General features: G+C 30.3%; 1 protein-coding gene across 9 annotated transcripts in view; it reads left to right on the top strand.

The window, feature by feature from the left end:
* LOC148310710 (potassium voltage-gated channel subfamily KQT member 1-like) overlaps positions 1–27,038 on the top strand; it is a 261,723-nt gene that overhangs the window by 65,458 nt on the left and 169,227 nt on the right. For 8 of the 9 annotated variants that reach the window (XR_015837366.1, XM_088257926.1, XM_088257927.1 and 5 more), the window contains one exon: positions 13,998–14,222. The exons of the other annotated variant lie outside the window; for it this stretch is intronic. Coding sequence is in view for 7 of the 8 variants with exons in the window: in XM_088257926.1 (XP_088114052.1) it covers positions 13,998–14,222 (225 nt within the window). In the remaining variant the exon portion in view is untranslated. The remainder of the gene's footprint in view (positions 1–13,997; positions 14,223–27,038) is intronic. 9 annotated transcript variants of the gene reach the window in all.

The following is a 27,038-nucleotide window of genomic DNA, read 5'->3' as shown; positions in this document are numbered from 1 at the left end:
AACTTACTTTGAGAGAAGATTATATTGCTCGTATTGTAATCATAATGTATTGCAATCATAAAACTTACATTGCATCATACAAATAAAACCAGAACAAATCCTGTCCAAGATGAACTTGCATTTCCAGATGAATTTTTCATATCTTTTAAAGATATACTTATGCAGGTATTAAATAAACCCAACAAATCGGTACGAATGACAATTAACATAAAAGGATCAAGAAAAAAAATACAACTACAAAATAGATAGAAGTGTAAAGATACGTCAGTACGAACTACTATAAAATGTTTCAAGTAGCTTTACATGGAGGGTGAAAAAATTTGTTTATATAAACCCCTATGGTTTTTGAAAATTAATTTTAAATTTTGATAGTGGATTTTTTCCATGCTGAGGTTATTTATTAAAATCACTGATGATGTTTTTTATTGTAATATCTAAATAAAAATAATGATTTATATTGAAAAGTAGAGGCATTTTTGTTGTTTTCTAAGAATCACATACTTAAAAAAGTACTTGTTATTATTACAATAAATTTATTGTTCAGTTCAGTCACGGTGACCCAATGAAATTACCATCGCCTTCTGCTCTTTTGATTTGAGATTGATCCTTTTCTGCAAATGCACGATTTTAAAAGTATGATTTATAAATCACTTACAATAAAACTCATTTATATCCGTAGCTTCCTTATAACAAACACCACTTCACACCACTGATGTTAAGGTATATACGTAATACATTCAATCATATAAAATATATTTTATTTTTTAATTAATCCAATATAGCCGAAAGGAACATAGTGAAATGATTAGTATTTCATTTTAAATGAAAAGAGTTTTCGATAACTAAGTAAGAAAAATTCTCCTTGTAATAGCTTCATAGGAACGCGGCTGAACTTGTTAGCTGTTTATAGGCTATAAATAATGCCGTTTTTATTTCGTTTTCAAATTTTCATCCCAAAACGGGAATTTATGACCGCCGCGAAAATTGGCTTCTGAAATAAGTAAATAATAAATGGGTATGTAGGTTATGTTTAAAAATGATTTGTTTCATTACATTTTATGCACGTTATTTATGTCTATATATAACAAAAATAATAAAATGTACAGTTTTAGTAATACCGTCATAATGCATTGTTTGGTTTAGTGTTTGAAGACAGATGGTGTTATTTATATGATAAAATATATCCATAAAAAAAAACTTTAGTTATCTTATTGCATTATTATACTACATGTAAGACATGAATGTTGATGCTCTTTATATTATATTCGAATCCCGTATGCTAAATCTAACCAAATAAAATATGTTTGTTATGCTCTTAGGACATTGAAAGATGATGTGGAAAATTAAAAGCTGGTTTTATGTTTGAAAAAATGATTAATAAGGGTGAATTTAAAAAGTTATATTATGTATTACGTATTACGTAACAATTATGTAAACATGAATAGATTTTTACTGTTTCAAAATGTTGATGTTTAAGGTTTCTTGTATTACAATAATTATTGCTTAGCCAACATTAAATATTTTAATCGATAAATATGACTGCAGTGACTCCTGAATTTTGTCAAGACCGTCAATAGATGAATTGGTTGAGATACAGTTTTGATATTGATTCCTAATTTTAACATTGTTACTAGTTTTGTTGAAATAAAGTATCATATATAACTAGTATGTATCATATATTGTAACTGTTGTTCTTCCTTCCAATAAAATAAAATAAATAAAATAAAAGTAAATAAATAAAATGCCTAGAATTTTTTCTTTGCAGTGTCGACTAGCTACAAAAAAATAGACAAGATACTTTTGTCAGAACGTGATGTTAAACAATTTGCATTATGTCACGTATTGTATACAATCACTTTCGTTATGGATGATTGTATATATCATTGTTATTCAATTAAAGATTGAAAATAAAGTACTGAAGAATTTGTGAATTATAATTAGGGTTGTCACCAGTTGAAAAAAGTGGTTTCTGTAGAAATGCAAAATAAAATAAGAATATTTTATATAATTATTTTGCTCTTTCGCTTTAAATTGCTATACTTCAGGTAATATTTTAAATATTGGTATGTTTATACTCGCAAAATATCCTTTAACTAAATAAAAATATTGATGAAATTATTTTTAATAATTTAAATGATATTTATTATATCGGACACTGAATTACCCTACGCATGAGATATAAATTTTAAAGGTGTCTCGATTTGATGTGAAAAATGTTTCTTTCTTCCCTTTTTATGAAAGATGATGAAAGTCTGCACATGCCAGGTCGTAAGCCCTGGGATGCACAGATTTCCATTTTCTGTCATACAAAGGGAATAACAGTACATTTTTCATATCGAGTTTAGACGCATTGAAAAATGTTATCAATAAAAACGTCAGGAAAGTGACACTTCTTAATCAATTGGGTGTTATAAGTACATATTAGACGACTATATGTAAAAATACTTCTCATACATACGTATAAATCTGGTGAAAGTGTTTTAAAAAGGTACATGATCTACCAATAAAAAATATAATTTAACGTTTCAAAATATTAAACTGTATTTGGTCGGAGAAGTCACGTACTAGCTCCCGAAATGTACGAGTTTAATCCTGCGTCACTTTATATAAATGATTGGATGTAAATGATAATACTATAATTAAAACAAAAACTTTCTTTATGCAGGGTATGAAATGTTTTTATTTTTATTTTCTTGTTATTAACTAAGTACCTATGAAATTATCTCTGGGTTATTTTTTTATTTATATTACCTCATTTTATACTAGCTGTACCCAACCATGCGTTTCTGTGGCTCAGTCTGTATAAAAAAAATAGAATACACACATTTATAATGTTTTGTTTTACAATAGTTGCGAAGTTATAAAACTATATATATTTTTTGGAACAACGATGCAATCTTAAGCATTGAAAATGCCAAGTGCCAGCAGCTGTCAAGAAGCACGCTGTTCGCCATGTTAATAGTTTTTTTTAGTTATATGTGAGGTGCTGTTATGTGTAACAAATGGCGTTGCTATTACGGTTAAAAAACTTTTTAAAACAAACATGATTTTTACCTGTCACAAAATAAAAACATAACATAAAAACACGCGGATATACGAATGCAACGTTGTGGCAAAAATTCAAAGCAATCGATGAATCACTTTAGGAGATTTAAGGTTTTTAACAACGAACAATTTGTAACGATATTTGTATTATTTGTAATCCTAGAAACATATTTAATAAAACGTAATTAAAAGTTTCGTCACAAATATTGCTTTTATTAAAAATTTATAATGTATTGTAAAAAGCAAAAAAAGATCATGGTCAAGATAACACTAAATCAATTCGATAGACATCCCTAATAACCATTCGTCTATACGTGCAGATAAGGGAAACACGTATCTGAATCATTCTTTTCCTTAATAATGTATTGGGGTTTCCAATATTTTATTGATACTGCTAAAAGTTTCAATTCATCCCTGGAAAATGGTAATAATAAAGAATTCACAGATATCGGTAAAACTTTTATTGTGAACGCATTCTTAAAGAACGACCGCTTTTCTGTTACAAAAATCTTATCAAGCTGAAATAAAATAAACCCGTGAACGGTTCTTTTATTGCAGTCAGCGAATTCAATATCTGGTCGTTTCATTTCAACCGTCTCAGTTTTAATGGTTCTCGGGAATCCGAGATGGTTTACTGGATTCTTTAATACTTGCGGGAACAATACAAATTCCCATTTTTTCTTAACAAAGTGATTGAGATTGTCTGGACGTTATTAAACTGACTGTATTAATTTAGTTCTTCATTAAAAATTCAACTTTGAAAAAATATCAGTATTTTTAAAATATAAAAAATTACTTTGCCTCTTTAGACTGACGGGACGTTTTTCACTCTCGTAACGTTAAATTAATACAAAAAGACTGAAAATTTTGTTAAATATTTTTGCTGATACTTTGTAGCATGTTTTTAAACTTTATTAAAAAAAATGTTTTCGACCACTTACTCCCCCTCTTTTCAAAACCGTATATTTATTTCGAAGAAAAAAAAATATTTAAAAAAAGTGTTTTAAGAAAAAAATTCAATTACGTCAAATGTTATCTGAGTTTAAAGAAAATTATGTTGCGATTGGTATGTGGGGCCTTAAAATTTATATTTTTTGATGGAACATAATTTCATACAACTTTGATGACTACGTATAAGAGGATGAAAAACAAAAGTATGGTACTATGTATATCGTAGTCATACAGGAGAAAGTGACCACGTGCATTTTTTACAAAAACGTGATTATTGACTATTTGATAACTTACTAGCTTAATATTGTTATAAAAAAGCGATTTTAAACTTGGAAGTGTAATATATTGACTTGTTGAAAATGACTAACTACATTGATGTTTATTTTCTTGCCAGTCAAAAGTGACTTAAATGGCCCTCCTAAACATTTTACATTTTGTTAGTTGGTCACTTTCTCCTGTACCACAACGATGTATTGCATTTTGTTGTGTATATACTAATTTAAAATAAATCATTCTCCTGGTTGCCTGATATTTTTATTATGATTTCTAGAGATATTTTTGCTTTGTTACTTACTCTAAGGTATGTTCGAATATAATCTTAAGTCCATAGGTACACAAAATCCCCTACTGTGATTGCTGTACAGGATAATAGTAAATATCCAAGTAAAGCCATGTAAGAAAACCTTGCTCGGTGTTTGGGCCGCGGTGGCTCAAAGGCTTAACCAACAGATTTGGAGAGTAAAAATAATCTCAAAAATAAAAGTTGAAAGTAAACCTATGATTTATTTTCACCAATTCTTCATTTTTTAGTATTTATCTGGTATTGAAATTATTGTAATTGTTATATTGTAAATTATACGGTATGTTTACGACTAATCCTAATTTATTATTATTCCAAATTGCTTTTCCTAGTCGCACCATAATAAGCAAAAGAAATTTTGTATTTATCTTTGATCGAAATTGTTAAAACATTGAATGTAAGGATTTTGATATGTTTAACAAGTCTAAGCCAGCGCTGAAATCCTTCAACAATATAAAGTAGTGGTAATATTGTGGTTTCAATCGTTTAAAAAAAAAATTTAACTTGAATTTAATCTTTCTCCCTTGCCTCACTCCCATCCCTTTCTTAGTCATGTATGTGCAAATAAAATAAATAAAAGGGCTTGTGCAAGTACTTTTTCCGATTACAAAACAAGTAAAATTAATTATATATATGTATTTTACCGCATGTAACTGATCTATTTAATTTCTTAGTAATTTTTTTTATTTGATTTCTTTTTAAATATTCTCTTTGTATTCAATATTCTGTTTTATAAAGCCTTATTTTATTTAACATGTATTTTTTGCAAGCAATTATTGAAAAATGTAATAAACTAAAGTTAGCAGTACACTGCAAATGATGTTAAAACGAATTTCTTTTTATTCCTATTGCGCTCGCAGGCCAATCATATGTATGTGCCTTTGCTACAGATCGCATGGCTTGCGATGGGAAGTTGTGAATTACTTTTTTAATTGGCATTGACGTTACCCCTTTATAGATTTTCCCGCCAATTGAAAAATATGTAGCTTTATCTTTTATTCCGACCTTATCTATAACTTTATCTATTTAAATATGAGAAATGTTAATATTTTGTATTCTTGATGCTGTTGTTGTTATTGTTGCTAAATGTATATTAAATTACGTATGATAAATATACGTAACGATTAAAGATACAGATTTTATTTACTATACATATTTTTAGATGTGCGTAAATATATATCGAGAACGCAATGACGTTTTGAGAACTGCAACATGTAAATAAAGTGATCAATATATTTCGGCGGTTAAATACTACGAATCGATTGAATTAATAATGCAGTTCGATCAAATTTGTAAAATATTAGTAGCAACATAAGGATTTCATTTAACAAGTAATATTTTTTTATGTGGTCACTTCTTTAGTTTTGGTTAGCAGACATAAGAGAACCTTCAATTTATGTTGCGAACTAAAAATAAATGTTTTTATTCCGAATACAAAATAGTGTATGCGTAAATACTTGTCAGTAGGTACTTCAAAAGGGCGTTGTATCGGAAGTGATCAATCAGAACGGTACTTAGTATGAAAACAAAGTGAAATTTTCTGATACTTGAAGAAAAAATAATTATAGTTAAGAAATATGTTTTAAGTAAAAAAGGTTTTTGCTGTCTCATTTACCCGTCATTATTTTTGGGCTTTCTTCTATCGTTGAATCAAATTTATAACAATGAACTACTTTGTGTTTACGACTCGTCACAATTGTTTTAATAAACTCGTTTTACTGTCTGTTTTTATTAAAACCATTCAAGGATCTTTTTGCCGTGACTAGAAAATATTACATTTTTAATGAAAAATATTGATGTCGCAATGCGCGGACGGAAGTCAGGGTTTTCAGGTCAATTTCAAACTGGTTTTTAACAAGTTTTTTTGCTGTTGTTGTTGTCGTAGTCAAGTACAGTATCGAACAGATTAATTGAAATTAAACTTTTTTGTTGCATATTCATTAAAAGTTTTGTGATTTTTTGAAAATAGTTATTTCACAAATTAATATGTAATATGATCTCATTTGGGCTCAATCAAAGCTTTTACCCTTCTTGGCATCTTTTATATAAGGTTTTGGCACGTGGATACCATTTTTTCGTCTATAATTATGGACAAAATGAGCTTTTCCACCGTAGTGTAATCAACAGAGGAAAATGGGTATCTGATTAATTAAATTTAAATAGAACATTTCAACTTTGGAAAATTTTAAAACAAAATTACTCAATTATCATAATAGTATGTGTACTTTGAATAATTGTCACTAAAGTGGCTAACGTCACACTTGACCAAAGATAATACGCTTTGATTACTAGTGTAGAATGTTTAAGAAAACAATAAAAATATCAAAATAAGTAGCGTAGAACGAGGCTACTCGAAATTTGATGTGTTACTTGAGCCCAGTACAAAAAATATTTAGATCGTGGTATCGATCGAAGTATCGTGACAATAAGTGTCACCTGTCAGGAAAAAAATGAATCATGTTGATACGTTCATTATTGTAGACCAAATACAATTTTAATACAGATTTAAATCTTTATTTGTACTGGGCCCCGTTCTGCGGTATCTAGAATTATTTCGTTTTTAAAGGTGTCTCAACTTGATATGAAAGATGTGTCGTTCTTCCCTTTATTTTAAAGAAAGAAGACGGAAGTCTGAGCATCCCAGAAGCTTACGTTTGGCTTTTGGCTGATTTAAGCTATCACTTCACACACCCGTTCACCATTTTACCTTTTCTAACGAAAACCTTACCGGTATGCGGAAGGATCTAGGGCCATTGCGTAAATACAAGTTCCAAGAATTAACGCAATAAAGTATAGATGTTCAATAATCGGCAGAATGGTGAACGTTACACAAGTGGATAAAGGGATCACTTAAGCCAATCAAATGCCAAGTCGTAAGTCCTGAGATGCTCAGACTTCCAGCTTCTATCATACAAATAATGGGAAAATGATAAATGTTTCAAATTAAGTTAAAGTATATCCTATAAACTTGACATCTCATCCGTAGGTAAATAGTGTCTGATATAATAAATAAAACTAATGTTGTTAGAATTATTTCCACAAGAGTAAGAAGTTCATTTTGCAAAAATGATTTTTATGACTCTTCTTCTTTCAACCTTCATCCGCAATCGATGATGCGTTGTTATCTTAATTGTTAAGTAAGTGAAGTCTTGCGATTCAAGTACCAGTGATTTAAATTAAATATTTATGTGACAAATCACCTTTACTTATTTTAACCCTCCTGCGAATCGAACCCGCGACCTCCACCACGGTTGCCAAACGCTCTAAATCCTACACTACGAAGGCAGACGAATATATTATTTCATAAAAATACAATTTCCATTTAAAAAATCATTTTCTTTTTGGTAAAATCTATAAAGGAAAAGGTTATTCGAACTTATGTAATATTATACAAATTATTTGATAAAATAGAAAATGTCTTATTTGATCTTTCATTATTAATCTCTTCGGAAGGAAACTGTAGGGACTCAGGAGATTACATTTGAGGATATTTAAATAAAAACTATTCTTCTTGGCTCATTTTTTTATGTCGGTTATATGATGGTTCAATTTCTGATGTATTGTGTAAAAATACGTAAGAAATCAGATTTTCCTTTTAGATACAAATCTTAGAAGCCCTCAAGGTGAAACCTGTCACATTCACATATGCAATATACTTTCTTTTCAATTTAGAAAGAATAAAATTGCCGTACCTACAATACAAAGAATCCCATTTAAACCGCTTACATTAGACAATAAAGCGATTATAATCGTAATACATATTTTTAAAAAGATTTTCAAAGAAAAATAGAAAAATATATAAAAGTATGTGTATTTAAAAAAAAATTGTATATATTTATTTAAATCACAATTTTTAACATATTATTTAAAAAAATATATTTGGCAGAGACCCACCAAGCCACTATGTGTGTATTGTTGGTGGAGTTATTTTTTAATACATTTTTATTGTTTTTAATCATTTTAACCTCGAATACGTTGCGAATTTTATCGTAGGTACATTAATGATGTCTCTTAGGAATATTTAAGAGGCTTTAGAGTCAGATTGTGGCTAGTGTTACGGACAGATAAACTAGGCTCGAAATTTTATTTTTTTCTTCAACATTTCTCTGCTTCTATTTTCAACTCTATTCACCTCACATATTTGTTTTACCGTTCTTTTCGCACTCATTTGTCCCAATCAGACTTGCATTCCTTCCTTATTTTACCATTCAAACATCTATCATACATACGCCATTTTGAGTGATTGCATGAACTTTTTAACTATTTTAGTGTCTACTTTCATACTTCTTTTGCTAACTTTATGTGACACTTCCATACATTAGAGTTAATAACAGGCGCGTTCTGGCCTTACATGCTGTATATTTATTTTTTTTTTGAAAAAAATGGACAAGAAAACATTTATTTATATTACCTATCATAAAAGCAACCTTCCTCTTTTGATATTTGCGACTTTTTTATCGAAAGTTTGTTGAGTAATTAAGTTTTATTTTTCTAATTACTCGAGTGGATGCTGCCATTAGAATCAAATCTAAGCATGATATAAAAGTGACGATTCTTTAGCCTGCGCTTATAAATTTGAGTGATATAGGCCTAGAGATGCAGTTTTTTAAAAAGCATTTACGTCTCTGATAATACTGTTTTTGAAAAAACATAAAATTCGAAATAGCTAATCGATTACAATGGGTGGTAAAATGTTTAAATTTATGGTCACTTGGTTTATTAGTAAATATTAACACAGCCGTTGAGTTTTGAATGTGTATATTTTTGTGCATTTATATTTCTTGCGTTTTAATTTCTTCTTCTTAACTTTTTCGTCACTTTACGCCCCTGGTTGATGCCAGGACACCTTTATGCATTCGTTTATAAGTTTGGTATTATTTTCCATATACTTTTCTACAAATTGTTTTTGTGAATCCTAGTGAAACTTGTAAAGTAGCATGGTTCTACGGCTGATTTATTCTAGCATGATAAAGTAAAATTACTAAGAGTTCAGCATTTTGCCATTCATTATTTACACGCAAACTAATTTAGTGAATAAGCACGCAATTTTTCTAATTAGTAAATATAGCTTTAGCGTATTAACATCGTAATTAGCGTTTCTGTTATCGGTCATGTTATAATTTAAGTACATTAAATCTTAATCACTAAAATCTATGTTTGTAAATGATTTAAGTAGAACATCTATCGAATCATGTTGCGTTTTTTATATGTATCACAAGTGTGACTGATTATTGGGTTAAATTGACAGTTACTGTCACAATGCTTACTGTTTTTTATTGCATTGTTGTTTCTTAGATTTTTAATATTTTCATTGCTTCCCAAGTATTATGAATTGAAACATATAAAGATAGGGACTGACCGGAGCATTTCGTCGTAACGTAACGTCGTAACGTCGCTCGTGGCAAGCATCCGTTGGAGCACTTGGAACGCTGTTACTGATCATACAAATGCTCGCATCGTAACTTGTTACGTATTACGTTACGACGAAATGACTCCAGTCAGTCCTCACCTTAAAAAAATTGTGCTTTGTGTTTTTTTTTTTAATTTTCCATCTAACCAGACTGAGCTATAGCAACGCATGGCTGGATACAGCTAGTAGATAATATTTTTATATTAAATTAACCAAAATAATCAATAAAATACATTATTGTGTTTTTTGGGCTTCATTCTACCCTGTATTTTTTTTTATAAAATTTCTTGTACAGAATTTAAATAAGTACATTAGTGATTGTTTAAAAGCAATATCTTTCAACGAACTAAATATGATACGGTTCAAAGGTAGATTTTTTTACAGTTATCTGAATAAAAATATAAAATGAAAACGTAAATAACAGTAATTACTACATTGTGTATTTATAAAACTGCAAACTGATGAAAACAGCTAATGTAAAGGGAGTACAATCAGATTAGTTGAGGGAGAAAAGTAGAAGAACTAATCTAAGGACGATTTGATGGGCAGTTAGGGTTCAAGGATAATGTAGTAATGTTCCCGGCGGTTCTTAAAGGTCATCTAAGATGGTACTTACAGTTATGACATGAATGGGTTGTTCCGCCATTTGTTTGGAAAAAATGATGTCGTGTGTAATAAATCACGAGAAAAAAAATATGTATTCATAAAGTTTTTAACAAGATATTTTACTTACCACGCTGTTCAAATCATGTTAATTTTAAATATTCTTGGATTGGTGCATGTTTGACGAAGGCTATTTTACAATCTTATTTTTATCTTTGGCAATATTTTTTATATACATATATATATATATATATATATATATATGTATATATATATATATATATATATATATATATATATATATATATATAAATATATATATATATATATATATATATATATATATATATATATATATATATATATATATATATATATATATATATATATATATATATATATATATTATATATATATATATATATATATATATATATATATATATATATATATATATATATATATAATATATATATATATATATATATATATATAGCTGGGAATTATGATATACGTTGTGATTATTAAATTTGTTTAGAACCTTCTTAAAGAATTGGATGCCCTTGACTGGAAATCTACGAGTGGAAAATTATAATTACATACTTAACCAATAAGTTTTAAAACTTTCCAAACGATGTACTCGAAGGCCATTTAACATAACGTAAAGCCATTTAACACGAATCGTAATTTTGGAAGTAGATTCTTAACGCACGGCTACTTTCTTCTTTCTTCCCTTTTAATTTGTTACCGAACTTTTTAACCAGTGCTTACCCTTAAAACAGTCTGAAAACTTTCACAAATAGCTTTGTAATCTATGCATAGAATTGTTTAAATTATTTACACTTCCGCAGCCGTTGTTTGAAAAAAACTTTTCATAGAAATACTTTATATTTTATTGTAATTACGAATGAATTGGGTTAATCCAAAGGGAACACTTAACTTTCCAATGAATTACTCAAAATTAATTTAATCGAGTTTCACCGTTTAAAAAAACTTATTTGGAAAAAGTGTTTTGTACATTTTGCTTCTATTCTTGAGATCCTGCGTATGATTTTGAATCTGGTTAAAATCAATACGATAGCTTAACGCCTTTTATGAAATGATATTATCGGTTAACAAATATAATAATGTGCGTAACTGGACATCAGTTTTCAGGAAAAAAAAAAGAAACCGTTATATATTTTATTATAATATATAATAACAGCCAGATAGTGTTTGGATTCAATACTCCTATACACCGAATGGAAAACCTCGGCAATGATTGTGGACTAATTAACTAACTAACTTACCATCACGCCGCTTCCCCACAGGGGTAGGCAGAGAGAATAGAACGCCACACCACTCTGTCTTTGCAAACATTCTTCGCCTCTTCCACGTTCATGCATCTCCTCATACATACCCGCCGATCACTACGACTCCTAACCTGACCACTTTCAACTATTTGGCATACCTGATCGTGCCATGTTTTTCTCGGTCTTCCTCTGCTCTTTTTTCCACTTACATTCGCCTCATAAATTTGTTTTACCGTTCTTTCCTCACTCATTCGTTCTACATATCCAAACCATCTCAACGCACCTTTCTTAATTTTAACGATAATGCTTATCTCAGCTTTGCATTACTTCCTTATTTCACTATTTGCACATCTATCATAAATTGTTTTGATTGATGATTGTGGACCATATCAATATACAATATTTCAGGCTTATGCATAGTTTCTTGCTTTTTATATGTTCATCCGTGTTAAGATAAGTACTTATCGAGCCAACAAAGTATACAACATGTTACATATTATGTACAAATTGACTACGGCCGTTAATGAATATATTTAAGGATAATATATTTTTCTTAAAGTAAAAAAATCTATCTAAGTAACAAAATACTATTAAGTCAGGTATGATATCATAGTCGTACAGGAGAAAGTGACCAACTAACAAAACGTAAAATGTTCAGGAGGGCCATTTAAGTCACTTTTGCTTGGCAAGAAAATAAACATCAATGCAGTAAGTCATTTTTAACAAGTCAATATATTATACTTACAAGTTTAAAATCCTTTGGGATTTTTTCAGGCCAAGATTAAGCTATTAAGATGTCAAACAGGAAATGATCACGGTTTGTGAAAAATACACTTGGTCACTTTCTCCTGTATGACTGTGATATGTTTATGGGTTTTTTCGAATTTGCCATAGTTAAAATTTGCTTGTTATGCATATGAAACTAAGGGTTTGTAACTAATACCTGTAAGAGTTATCCAATAAAGATTCTTTGTTCTGAACAAATGAAGCATGTATAGTTTCAAATCCTAGGTCCCTTTGGATCTATTTATGTTACATATGACTCGAAGGGTCGACTAAATTGGCTCGGAGGGATTCTTCTTCTTTTGGTGCTTTTCCACTTAAGTTATGTTAGGTTATGCTACATAATAATTTCACGACTTACTTCGTCGTTCTTTAAATCTTTTTTATCATGATTAATGCCTTAATTTATTCTAACCCTTAGCCGCATCCAATGGTGCATGGGGCACTGCATCGTATTGACGCAGTGTTATCTTGATCGTCACTCACACGAAATCAAGGTAATCATTCCTGCGCTTCAGGGACCAGACCAGGGTAATATTAAATAAATAATACAGCGTAAAATCACCAAAGTTTATTTACACCCCTCCCCCGTAGGAATCGAACCCGGGACTACTACCACGGTAGCTAAACACGCGATGGTACCTGAAGCGGAGGGCTGATCATCTTTCCTTCATGTGTTAGTGATCAAGATAACACTTCATTTATATGACACAGTGCCCTATGCACCATCGCAGGCGAATAAGGGTTGTACGTATGAATGTATGTTATGTATATCATTTACTTCGTGATTCGTTATTTTAACGTATTATTAACTAATCTGCATTATATTACCAAGTCACAAAGTTAATAATGCTTAAATATACAAAATATATCCAACTTGTTGTCTCTATCTTGCCGTTCTAGAGGTCCCGGGTTCGTTTCCCAGAGGGGGGTCTAATATATAAGTGATTTTTTCACTCTAATATTTATTCAATATTACCCTGGACTGGTACCTGAAGCGAAGGGTTGATCGCTTTTCCTTCATGTGTTAACGATCAAGATAACACTGCGTTTATATGATGCAGTGCCCTATGCACCACTGGGGTGCGGATAAGGGTCCGAAATCTTGTCGTTTGGTCGGTTGCAGCATCGAGTGCGGTGGCGGTTGCAAATCTATAGATAAAATTAAAGGTATTGTACTAATACTTTGCCCTCTTTATATCTACGAGCAGCCTTGTGACGTCGTTCAAATGTTGTCGATATCTTTTGAACGTATCGAAGTTGCCCGTTCGTCTTCATCGCCACTCTGTGCAGCTTTTGAGAATTTTTGACTGATCTGTTTGGTCGGTTGCAGCGTCGAGTGCGGCGGCGGCGGCGGCGGCGGCGACTCGCCCGCGGAGGGCGCGGGCGCGGGCGCGGGCGCGGGCCGGCTGGCCGAGCCGCGGATGTCGCTGCTGGGCCGCCCGCTGAGCTACCGCGCCACGCGCCGGGACGCTCGCTACCGCCGCCTGCAGAGCCGCGTCTACAACTTCCTGGAGCGGCCGCGCGGCGCCAGGGCGGTGCTCTACCACATTATAGTGTGAGTCTACTTTTATTCGCATATTTTAAAGACATATAATTTTTTGATTCGATTGGCGGGAATTGAACCCGCCATGCAAGTTCTGCAGTCGAGTATCTATGTATACTCTACGGCGTCAGGTTGCATTACCGTACTCATACAAACTTGGGCATACATGCTGCCGTAAGATTACGAGTCCCTTGAGGTACATGTATCTATAACTGGAGACCTCGGGCCATATACTACACATATCACCCTTCCTTTACAGGAGATAGGAAAAATACATATCTTGTTAGGATATTACATGTTATATAGATATAGTTATTCCTTTATTATTTTTTGACATCTCTTCAAACATGAAAAAGAACATGGAAGTCTGGGCATTTACGGGGCTGACGACCGTCATAGGCTGGTTAAAGTGATCACTGAACACACGTGTAACATTCACCAATTCTACTCATTATTGACAACTACACTATTCAAATTCTTGGATGTTCTATATAAATGAACCAATTTTGAAACATTGTTCTTGAATCACTAGAACTTTTCACTAGAGACATCTATTGGTGAGATGAAAAGAAGCTTTTTACTGAGCAAAAACTCTTTTGTTAGTATGTGAGGTCCGAATCGTAGATTATAATCACATACATAAGAAACGCCAGAAAATATCATTTTCATTTTTATTATTTAAGCTTATAATTTGACTAGATTTATTCACAACATTTTGAGTGTGTCCAAATACTTGTTCAGAAAATGTGGATTATCTCCAATAACAAACTTCCATATTCTTCTTCATCTTTGATGAGATGTCAAAAAACAATTTGAAAATGACTCCTATAATTGTTTAAATGACTGACTTGAGAAATTCGTCCAATATAAAAGTATTATGACTAATACAGGTTCTTACTGCGCTTTAGGCGCTGTGTAACATTATTGTTTTAGAGTGTGTTTGTAATTAAGTCAGTATTTAATCCATTCGAAGCATTGAAAGGAAAGTTAACTATCGTTTGATGTTTCAACTCTCGTGCCTAAGTTTAAGCCATCGAAAGTTAGAGAAAACATATTAGGAATAAGCACTAAGTCTCAACTACTATTACCCGGCGGTTGGCACAGCCCACACTCTATTACAGAACGCTTTATTTTATGTACACAAGTATCGCGCAGGATTAAATAGTGCTTTATTTATGGCTTAGGCGGATTTAATGTCTAGTATGTTTTTACGAGATAATAATCAATTTACGAGTCTATCATATTAACTTTATAAAATTTCATAGGCTTTTATAACTATGGTGATGTTGCTTTAGCATAAGTTACTTTTCCCTTTTGTGGAACGTTTCTTTGTTACTGCGTCCTTATGATGTGATATAAATATTCATACACCATTTTGAGTGTGTCCAAATACTGGTTCACAAAATTTGGATTATCTCCAATTACAATTGTAATTGGGGATAATCCACATTTTTTGAACAAGTATTTGTCACACCCTAAATGTTGTTAATAAATTATCTGGTCAAATTATAAGCTTAAACAATAAAAATGAAAATAATATTTTCTGGCGTTTCTCATGTGTATGATTGTAATCCAGGATTCGGACCTCACATACTCATAAAAGAGTTTCTGCTCAATACAAAGCTTTTTTTCATCTCACCAATAGATGTCTCTAGTGATGGTTCATATATATCTAGAGCTTCCAAGAATTTGAGTAGTGTGGTTGTCAATAATGGGTAGAATTAATTGATGAATGTTACGCGTTTGTAAAGTGGTCACTTAAACCAGCCTATGACGGTCGTCAGCCCCGTTAATAAATTAAAAATAATGTGACCAACTATGCGTTTCTGGTAGCGGTCCTGACTAATATTTTAAATAAAAACCTTGAGTTGAAAATGACTTCATTACCCTAATGTTCTTACTATTACACTATGAAAACGGATGTACTTTTGCAATAACAAAAATAATAATATAATGCTTATTAATAGTAAAATGCATATCCGGCAGTCAGTTTGTGGTATATCTATCTATTTTTAATTTAATTTTCACTTGGTAAATGCAATTATTTATTTAAATCTATTGTGACACGTGTTTTGGTGCATACCACATCATTTTCAAACATTGTGATTAAAGCGATGTGTATTATTAATAATTGAAAAAAAAATCATTTGAAATAACAAAAATTATATACCATTAGTAATACGAATATTTGAAATGATATTGACTGCTGCTGTGTCATTCTCCAATAATTATTTATTGGAAAATGAGTTTGCAAATTAATGAACATGTGCCAGGAAAGTTTTGTAAACGTTCTCTCAAGTCTCGAATTGCTAATTTCCAAAATCCAGAATCACCCACCTACCGCGAGGCCTTTCTGCTCTCGAATTCATTCAGTTGTGACGATTTAATGTCCCGCCGAACGGGCTGTTTAGTGCCGCCATTGTGTGATGTGAGAAGTATGGCGACAACTAAACGTTTCTCGGTAACTGTCGACTCACCGCGATTTTGCACCCACTTTGAGTTAGGGCACGACGCCAATACCGGCTTTGCAGTTTTTACTATCAGCCATGTGTACAAGTGTCACATTATCGGTGCGATTCCCAAAGTTTCCCGTTAAATGTGGTATCGCAATTATTATGGGTTCTGGTTGTGAAAGATGAACAGTAAAAAATTGCTAATTATTTATTGATTTGGCGTTTAATTTGTAGAACTCTATTTTAATTTATGTATTAACTTTAAATCAAACACAGATTTTTTGAGTCTACTAAGTTGTATTTTATTAACAAAAACACATAAAAAAATAATATTGTGACAATTGTTTCGCCTTGTTAGGGCATTATCAAACGAATGTGAAGATCAAATGGACTACGGTCCTTATGTAGCTATAGTAGACTCAAAAAATCTGTGTTTGATTTAAAATCAATACATAGATTCCTAATTCTTTGACTTTGGTTTATTCTATATTTAAGTTACTAGGAGCTCTGTGAGTGACTGACTGAGTGAGTGACTGCTTTAAAGGAAAGACTATGCTATATAGAATGACGCTTGCCAGACAACGTGGGTATTTACACGTTTGTGGGATGCTATTCTCACCACCATGTTAGCGACAAACCCACATTCTTTACAGTAATAAAGCATATAAAAATATTTGGATCCCATCCCTTTATCTTATTTTTTGGTAATTTTTTTTTTATTCTGGTCATCGTATTAACACGGGTCCTGCGTTTCAAATTCTTGAATCTAGGAGCGAAATATATTTGATGGGATATTCTTCTTCAAACCCAGTGTTATTTTGATCATAACATATGGTGGAAAAGTGATCAGCCCTCCGCTCTAGGTACCATTCCAGGGTAATATTGAATATATATTAGATATCTTTAATAGGGAATGTAAATGTGAAAAATACATCACTAACATCCAGACCAATTGCAAATAAATCCTTCTTGAATTCATTTGGCAATTGGCGGGAATCGAACCCGTGACGCCAGTTTCGCAGTCGAGCGTCTACCCAACTAAGCCACGGCGCCTGCCTATTGATCCCGGAGCATCTTATATATCAGTGATATATAAGATGCTCAGGGGTAGTCCTTATACATCTCGCGTTCTCGCGAATTTTTAACGAATTTTATTCATACGAATCCAGGATCAAACATACAGATCTCGAATAAGTGTCCAATTTGGTCGCGTAAATGCCAATCTGTATGTTCAATCGCGGATTCGTATGAATAGAATTCGTGAAAAATTACAATGGTCGCGTAATCACGTTGTATTAGGATGACGCCTAAGAGTAAAGGATAATACAGCTATATGAAAAAGAAAATGTTTCAGGAATATTAGGTAGGAGAGAAAAAATAGTAAAGAAAAGACTATTGAAGGGCCCTCGGGATTCGAAACTCGTACTTTTATATAATGAATGAGTATCTCAAGTTTAAAACTCTCACTTAGTTAAAATTAATAAAATCTCCAATTGATTTATATGGCGCTAAACCTGGGTGATTTCAAATACGAGAATACAGAATAAAAACGCTTAAAAATTTAATAATATTTTATGATATTTAATAAAACACTGATCCAATCCGATAAGGTGTCCTGAGAGTAAAGTGATAACACTAATTTTTCTTTTCAGAATTTTAAAAAAAAATTGTAGTTGTTTTGTTTTAAGAACTTATATGTTTTATTTAGAAATAATGTAATTTTCTACCAAAAGTTAGTCTTAGATAAATATCAACTTTGTTGTGTAAATTTGAAATTACGTTTCCAAATTTCATAAGTTGAAAACAAACTCTTGTGAAAGTTAATGAACTTCCAGAGCAAAAGTGACACATCTTATAAATTTTAATTAAAATGAAATTATAATAAGGTAGACTTATAAGCATAACGTGGCGATTTAATTGAATCTGAAATAATTTATGACTTTATTAATTGAAGGAAAAAATGTATATATATGTGGTGAAATTAATATTTGTGTAAAAATGTGCATTTTAAATTTAAACTATACTTAGTAAATACATACCATTATTAGTAGTATTCACTGAGTAAAATAAAAAATAGATAGATTTTACCTAAGAGCGACCGGAACACTAGATGAAAATTAAGAATCTGCAATTTATCTTAATGTTTTGAAACGTATTTTTTTATATTAATATAGACAGATATTCTCTATTTATACCATTTAAAATATAAATAAATATTATCTATTTAAAAACCCTTTAAGCACACAGATAATAATTTTTCTGGTGGTTTTACAACAGAATTGTATAAATTACTAGTTTTATTATCCGGTTAAGTTGGTAATTAAAATGATTGTATCATTTAATAGAAACTGTCCAACAAAAGGTACCTACGAGATAAGTTGTGTTAAATTCACTGTTGGAAATTTGATTTATAAATTCATTCGGACCAACAACAGTAATTTCCTTTTGGAAGACTTTCAAGCCAATGTAAAAAAATGCTTTTTTTTTCATTTTTAGTGTATGATTCTAGAGTTTTTAAGTATTTGTTACAATTGGTTATTTTTTTAAATTTTTCATTGTTAAGTTTTTCATTTTTCGATTTCAAAGTTCATTTTTATTGTTTTCAATTACAGAGTTCTCGATTTCAGATTTTTTGTGTTGGATTGCAGTAAAATCCAATGTTACTAAGTTTGTCTAGTTATTAAAACAAAAAATGGTGACTGCTTAATTTATATTCCTAATATTTTCACAACTTCGTACACAAAAAAAACATGCACCTGAAAATTTGAGTCTATGTCACCGATTTTTGTTACTGATCGGGTGTTCCTTCTTAGTCTTTACCGGACAAAAAAACATACACGTTCATATACATAAATGTTTCATATACTTAACCATTACATTTCTTTAACCACAAACTCTTTGCTTAAGAATGATGCAGTTAAAAACTAAATCTAAATAGTGCACCCAAAAGATGTTAAATAAAATTTTATTTATGTACTCACTAATTTCTATTATATTTACCATATTTTGAAAGTTATAAATGTTATAGTTTGGCTATCTTAAGTAATGATTTGATATTAAAATTGGATTAAATCAATTTTCTATACAATGCTTCCGAATCTCATTTGATAAATATAGAATTCGTAAGAAAAGAGTTAATACCAAAAAAATATACATGAAAATGTAATAGTACGCGCTGAAGCCATTTAAGACAGGTTCAAATTATATTCGTGCCAAAGAATATTTCTGCTAAATTCTCCTAGAATTTCCAATATTTTCAATTTCAATTTGAATTTATTTATTTATAATTAACATACACATTACAAACTTAAAATTTAAAGTGTATACATTAACAAAAATCTAAATTAAGTAAGAATACTATTGCTAATGGTGTAGAATAATACTGCTACGGAAAACTCCTTCAGACGTGATTCAAAATGACGCCTCTATCATTTAAGAAAATGGAAGGCAACGTGTGTGTTCTTAAAAACGATTCAAACATCAATTTAAAACAAAGTGTATCTCATAGAGCGGATTACCTTGGATGAATCATCATTCCAATACGTTTGGGAAAACATATTTCGACGTTATCAACGCCCCACTTGAAATACATATAACGTTATTGAATCTTCTTTTTATATTAGATATTATTTAGTGCCACTGGCTCTAAAAATAATTATAATGTAAAAATGACTCACGCTGGATTCGATATCAATGCCTTCTGTTTTAAATACGAGCCATGGATTTAGTTGAGCGACATAGTATCAGATATTAAATGTAAACTGGCTTGCGAAGTTCTCCATTATTGCCAGTACCCGTATGATGAATTTCACAACAAAAAATCCTACCATAAGCTCATTTGTAAAGGTTAGTAAATAAAGTAAGTAATTAGCGATTAAGATAACACCACGTCTCTACGATGCAGTGCTCTATAGATAAGGGTTAAAAGAAAGAAGAATAATAGAAATATTTATATTTAGGAATAAAGAAAGGAAAACCGTACATGTTTTTAAAATTTTTAATGTTTTTTATGAAAATAATGTACCAAGGTTAGTTTTACAAATTATAATTTAACCGTCACATTTCGCTTTAAAATACTATTTAAGTATATGAAGGAATATAGTGAGAAATATTTTTACAAACTAGGTACTAGAAGTTATTTGCTACATACGGAGTTCATTATTTGGTAAGTGGATTTTTCCGAAAGCAGTCGTGTATATATAAGCAATGTATAACTTGAACAAGCTAGTACGAGTACAGGTGTGCAACTTCGAGTGCCCCCCTCATTACGAAAAATACTCTAGAAGTACGTATTATATTTCTACAAAAGAAGTTTATTGATCGTGACCCAATGGTGTATATGGCACTGCATCGTACTGACGCAATGTTATTTTGATAGTTATTTACACGATGGCAAGGGGATCACTCTTGCGCTTCAGGCACTAGTCCAGGGTAATAGTATTAAATAAATATTAGAGTGTAAAATCACTAATATTTATTTTCACCCCTCCCTGGAAATCGAACCTGATACCTCTGGTACTTTAGATAAACAGGCTAACACTTATACCACGGAGGCGGAAAAATTTAATATTTTTTTTCCTATTGAGATCCGAAATACAAAGTAAAAAATGAAAATAAACTTTAAATATATTTTTGACATCTCGTCAAAGATAAAGAAGTATTTGGAAGTCTGGGCATTTACGGGGTTGACGACCGTAATAGGATGGTTTAAGTGATCACTTTACGCACGTGTAACATTCACCAATTCTACCCATTATTGACAACCACGCAATTCAAATTTTTGGAATAATCCAGATTTGTGAACAAGTATTTGGACACACTCAAAATGTTGTAAATAAACTTAAAATACTTGAATTTAAAAACTTGAAAATAAGGTTCCGTTTTAGCGTACAATTTTCTTATATTAAAGAATATTGAAAATCGCGATTGGTTTATTTTACCTGTATTTCAAAAGTAGGTACTCTAGTACTGCGTTTCATCGCAATCCATCAATAATTACGGTTTCATCATCGAAGTCCAATTAATGCCGTGCACTGGATTGCCCTTCAATAACGTATCTCGGGTTACACTAACAGTAACGTAGGTAGTTTGGTACTTGTCAGCGATAGGTCATTCACCATGCATACTGAATAGATTATTTTCAATACAAAAATTTGTGTTTTTTCTCTTTACTTAAATTTGTTACAATACGAAAATCAAGAGAAAAAAATCAAACTGTTTGTAATCAGACGTGCTGTAGTAAAAAAGGATTGATATTTAAATGATATATCGCTCACTCTTTTCAACAACGTTAAATATAAAAAAAATCGTCAATTTTCAGCTGTGCATGTTTTCGGAATGCCTAGAAAATGTACTATATCCCAGCAAAAGCGACATATTTTTAACATATTAACTCGTTACAGGACAGAAAGTGTTGTTTTAACATTTTGAAGGAAAGGTATTGTTTGTAAAAAAAAAAAAAATCGAATGGAGAAAAAACATTCAGGTTTTACCTAAAAAGATCTGTTGCACAGCAAAAGGTTAAATAAGTGGCTTGATATTTAGACTTAATACATTTTATTATATTTTTTAACTTTAAAAACTATCTCCTGAAAAATCAAGTTTTTTTTATATATGACGTTGTTGAAAGGAGTAAGATATGTAAATAGGTTTTTAAATTAGGTGAAATTTTTGCATATTTTAAAATTAAATCATTCTTCGGGGACGATTGTGTTTCCAAAACGTTTTTCGGAATGAAATGAAGATAACAATACAAATAAATAAATAATTTTGGAAATATTGCACTTAAAAATAAATTATTGTTTATGTTTTACTTTTGATTTTCTTTTTGAAATGTGTGATCAACGCGCAATTTTTATTTATTTTATGTAAAAAAAATTTTTTTTATTTTTTTTTTGTTGTCACAATATAATTTTTTATGTGTTTTTTGTTAATAAAATACAACTTAGTAGACTCAAAAAAACTGTGTTTGATTTAAAATTAATACATAAAAAAAAATATCATTTTAGGTTTTTATTATTTACAAAAACACTTCAATATCATACTTTTTCTGTGAGCCCAGGTGGCTCATTATTGAAAATAAGTATCAAATTATGGTAGAGTGGGTTTGAACCCAGAAACTCTTGGCTCAAGAGTCCGCGATACTAACCACGGAACCACAACCCGACACATTTATTTTATCATTTTGTGTTTATCCATGGATTGAGATATAATGAATATCATTCTTCTTAATAAATTAATGAACATGATGTCATAGTAATTATTGTTATTGGTATTAAATATCACACACGAAACCATCGCTAATTGAGAACGAACCATAAAATGTTTGTTTGACCAACCAAATTTATCGAATCGACTGATAGAATTAGTAATAAAAATAACATAAAGTGTATTAATGGCTCCCCGCCTGTTTCAGTCTATCCTCATGCGATTATCAGGAAAGATAGTCGATCTTTATTTTGTTAAGGTCAATTTTCCAATACAATCAATTATTTCTAAACTTGAGCAATGATATTTATAGACGAACTACAGTTTGTAAGTAAATAGTACCTACCTATTTAGTCGAAGGTCACAAGAGACAGACATGAAAATTTATGGTGGAATTATATAAAAAAAAACTTGATAAAATTTAAAACAATTAAATTAACCCTGATTTTTAAAACAAATGTACCGTTATTATTTATTTTCATATTATTATTATTGTTATAACACTGTGTATAAAGATATGAAGGATTTGTAATTGTATTATACTCGTATATGAATAAGTAAAACGGCGAAAGTAGAATGAATTTTTCATCAATAAAGGGCTAAGTGCAATATAGTGTAGGAACTCAATCTGATACAGCATTACACAATGGATGCGTTTTAATAAAATTTATTTTTAATTTAAAATATAAAATCGTTACTTGCGTATTCCCACCAGTTATAAGCAAACTTGGTGAACAAATTTTATCGAACAAAAATACCCTATTTTTATAAAAAATTGTCATTTATTTGTCATTATCATTGTCATACATTTATTTAACATCGAGTAACCATGTAAATATGTGTACACGGAGAAGCCTATAGTTTAATGTTATTCGTGTATTAATTTTGCAAATCAGTAATTGCAAAATAAGTTCAAAGTAAAATGTGAAATACGAATTTTTAGATTCATTTAATGTAAATAAGTGGGTCAAAATTGGAAAAAATTTAGGTGACAAGTCGATTGCAAATATTTAAAATTAATTGAGGGTTTAAAAAGGCACATTTTCACACTTTAAAAACTATGTGATCCAACCATCATATATTATTTATTATCAGTTAAAATAGACCACGTAAATCATATTATTTCCTAAAATTATTAATTTTTTAAACAGAACTAATCTAAAAAACGTTCAGCTGCTACAAAGCGCCGGGACTGTATAATATTACATATATTATTAGATACTGTATAACTATTATATTAGATAAGTAGAATTGAGTTTGTCGAGTAAATGTATTTATTTTTGTACTGCACAATGTGGCATGCATCGTAAACATGAATTAAAATTGGTTACGAATATTTAATTGTATAAACAATTATCTTTCATTATAATTATATAAATAAATTGTCTAAAATGTGTCCTTGGCTCAGGAAAACTCAGTGAGAGTTCGTTTATATGAATATAGTATGAATATAGTAAACAAAATAAATGAAATAAATTAATTTACAGTATATCATGTGGGTAAATATCCACTCGCTGACTCCTAAACTCCATTTATGTACCATCAGGACTTCAATCAGTTAAACTTCCATATAAAAGACTTTGTTTAATAAAAGTTTCAAAGTGTGTTACAGTGAACAAATATAAAATAAAGAATGTATGTACTCACTTGTTTATGAAGTACTCATTTATAAACGGCGGGTTATTTCAATCCCCTTTACGGTACAAGAATCATTAATCGTAGAGCGCTGAAAGCGTATTCCCATATATACTTCTTTAACATATGTATGTACTACTAGTAGCTCCATTTTATATAATACATCCGAAATTTCCAACAGTATTTTACGTTTCCGACAAATGTTCGATGATCGTGAACATTGAAAAGCTTAAAGAGCTGGCTCATTCCGGTGATCGGAAAAGTAATCATATTTCAAACTGTCAACATTCTCACCAGAAAATTTGGTATCGATACTACAACTACCGGCATGGAATAGTGAACGACTTGGTCCGATACGACAGACATGCTTTTGATGAATTATGACTTTGAACTCTGCAAGTGAGAAAAATCAAAAAAGATAAATCGTTTCACAAAAATGTTCTTATTTAGAAATACAGTTAGAAATTTTGATTCTTCGATAATTAATATCTTTTAATTATCTAATCATAGATTGATACATGTATTAATAGTAAAAGAAGAATAATAAACAATTAAAAGAAAAAGGCGAAAAGGAAGGTGAAAATAAAAATAATACAATATATTATATACAAATATGCTAGGGGTAAATACAATATTTGTATAATTTATATTTGAAGCACTAACTTTGTAATTTTTCATTTTATAATTAAAATTTAACTTTGTTTAAAATCACTTTAAATATTTTATTTTAACTTAATTATAATGTCCACCGGTTTCGAAGCTAACCGCTTCTCTATCAAGAAGATCAAGTCTTGATAAAGAAGCGGTTAGCTTCGAAACAGGGAGACATTATAATTATGTTACAATAAAATATTTATAGAGATTTTAAAACAAAGTTAAATTTTAATTACAATATTTGAACATGATAATTTTTTGTTGTTGTTATATTAAATAAATTGTTTAAGACACAGTGATTAAGTGAAAAGTTAATGTCAATTCTAAATGATTATTCATCAGATGATTTAAATCATATCATTATATTTAATAGTTTAATGTCATTGTTTACATTAAGTTAATAATCAAATCGAACCTTTTATACGTAGAACTGATATCGAATAATTTATCCAAACGATTAAATACATACCTTCTTAGATAGTTGTATTGTACATTTTTTAAAATATTTATTATAAATCAGCTGTACTAGGCCACGTGTTTCTATGGCTCAGTTTGGTTATAAGGAAAAGAGAATATAAAAAGACGTGCAAATATAACTTTTGAACAAACGAACATTTAAATTTTATTTATTAACATAAATAAAAACATTTTGGAACCATTTTTATACATGTTGTTATTCCAGTTCCTTTAACAAAATCCAAGTGATATTTTATTACTACAACCATTATTGGAATTTCTCAGAATATCAAAGCAAATTTTACCAAATCATTATAAGTAAGCACCAAACTACGACCCTTTGATGTAGGTATCGTCTCTACAGGTAGATATTTGTGAGCTTGACCGCCTCTGTTTCCCCCCAAATGTTTGGAAAACAAAGGGATAAAATGGAGGGAAATCAGTTACTACCGCTAAAATTTTATCTCATTCATCGAAAAAAAGTGTTCAATTGTACTAGTACAAAGAGAACAAGTGACATAAAATGCGACAATTTTCCATAGTTGCAACCATTTATCACCTGCTATCTTATCTTTAGTTTTTTTAATGAAAAGCTATTTACTTTACATTAATTTATAAAATGCATACATTATGAAGTTTTTCTTTTGTATATTAAATATATGTTGCATATATATTGCAAGTATTAACGTAAATTGTATAAAAAATCGGTAGTTTACGTATTGTAAAAATTTCAGTATTAAATTCAGTAATATGTTCCCCGAAAAACAATATTTTAATATAATTCAAAATACATAGACTTCTTATACCGATTTTAAGATGCGATAATGAATTCATATAATCAAAAAACATTTTTTGTTGTAGTTGCTATATTTATTACTATGAAAAAATAAGAAACATTTTTCTACAGTATCCTTGAATCCACGACGTTTTGAGTGTGACAAAATACTTGTTCACAAAACAAGGTTTTCTCCACTTTTTAAATTTCGGCATTTCTACATTTTTAACAAAGATGAAGAAGATTATGAAAGTCCGATTATTTACAGGGCTTGTTATTTATTAAAAGCAATTTGGTTTTACTTGATTTTCGATGATTCATAATTTGACAGGAGCAGTCGATATCTAAGTGCCGAGCTGTTAATTATTGACAGGTGATGTATGATTTTAATTTTGTGTGATTATCATTTTAGAATTAAAATCTTTTTATTTTTAATAAAATAACGATGTACAATGCGTACTGGAATATATTTTGAAAGTTCCTAAATAAATAATTTAAAAAAGTTAAATAATTATAGTTTGTTCGAAATTATTTCGGTTAAATCTCCTGAGGGGTGTGATGTGATACGCTTTTCATGTTCGTAATAAACGCTCGAGCACAGAATTTCGTTTCGAACGATGTTTGATGTTTTATTGGCAATAACGAAGC

This window comes from Brachycentrus maculatus, unplaced genomic scaffold (assembly GCF_059751285.1).
Source record: "Brachycentrus maculatus isolate JH-2025_06_01 unplaced genomic scaffold, ASM5975128v1 h1tg000089l, whole genome shotgun sequence".
NCBI classification, from domain to species: domain Eukaryota; kingdom Metazoa; phylum Arthropoda; class Insecta; order Trichoptera; family Brachycentridae; genus Brachycentrus; species Brachycentrus maculatus.
The sequence above is the reverse complement of the archived record's forward strand: the minus strand, read 5'-3'. Positions and strand labels throughout refer to the sequence as shown.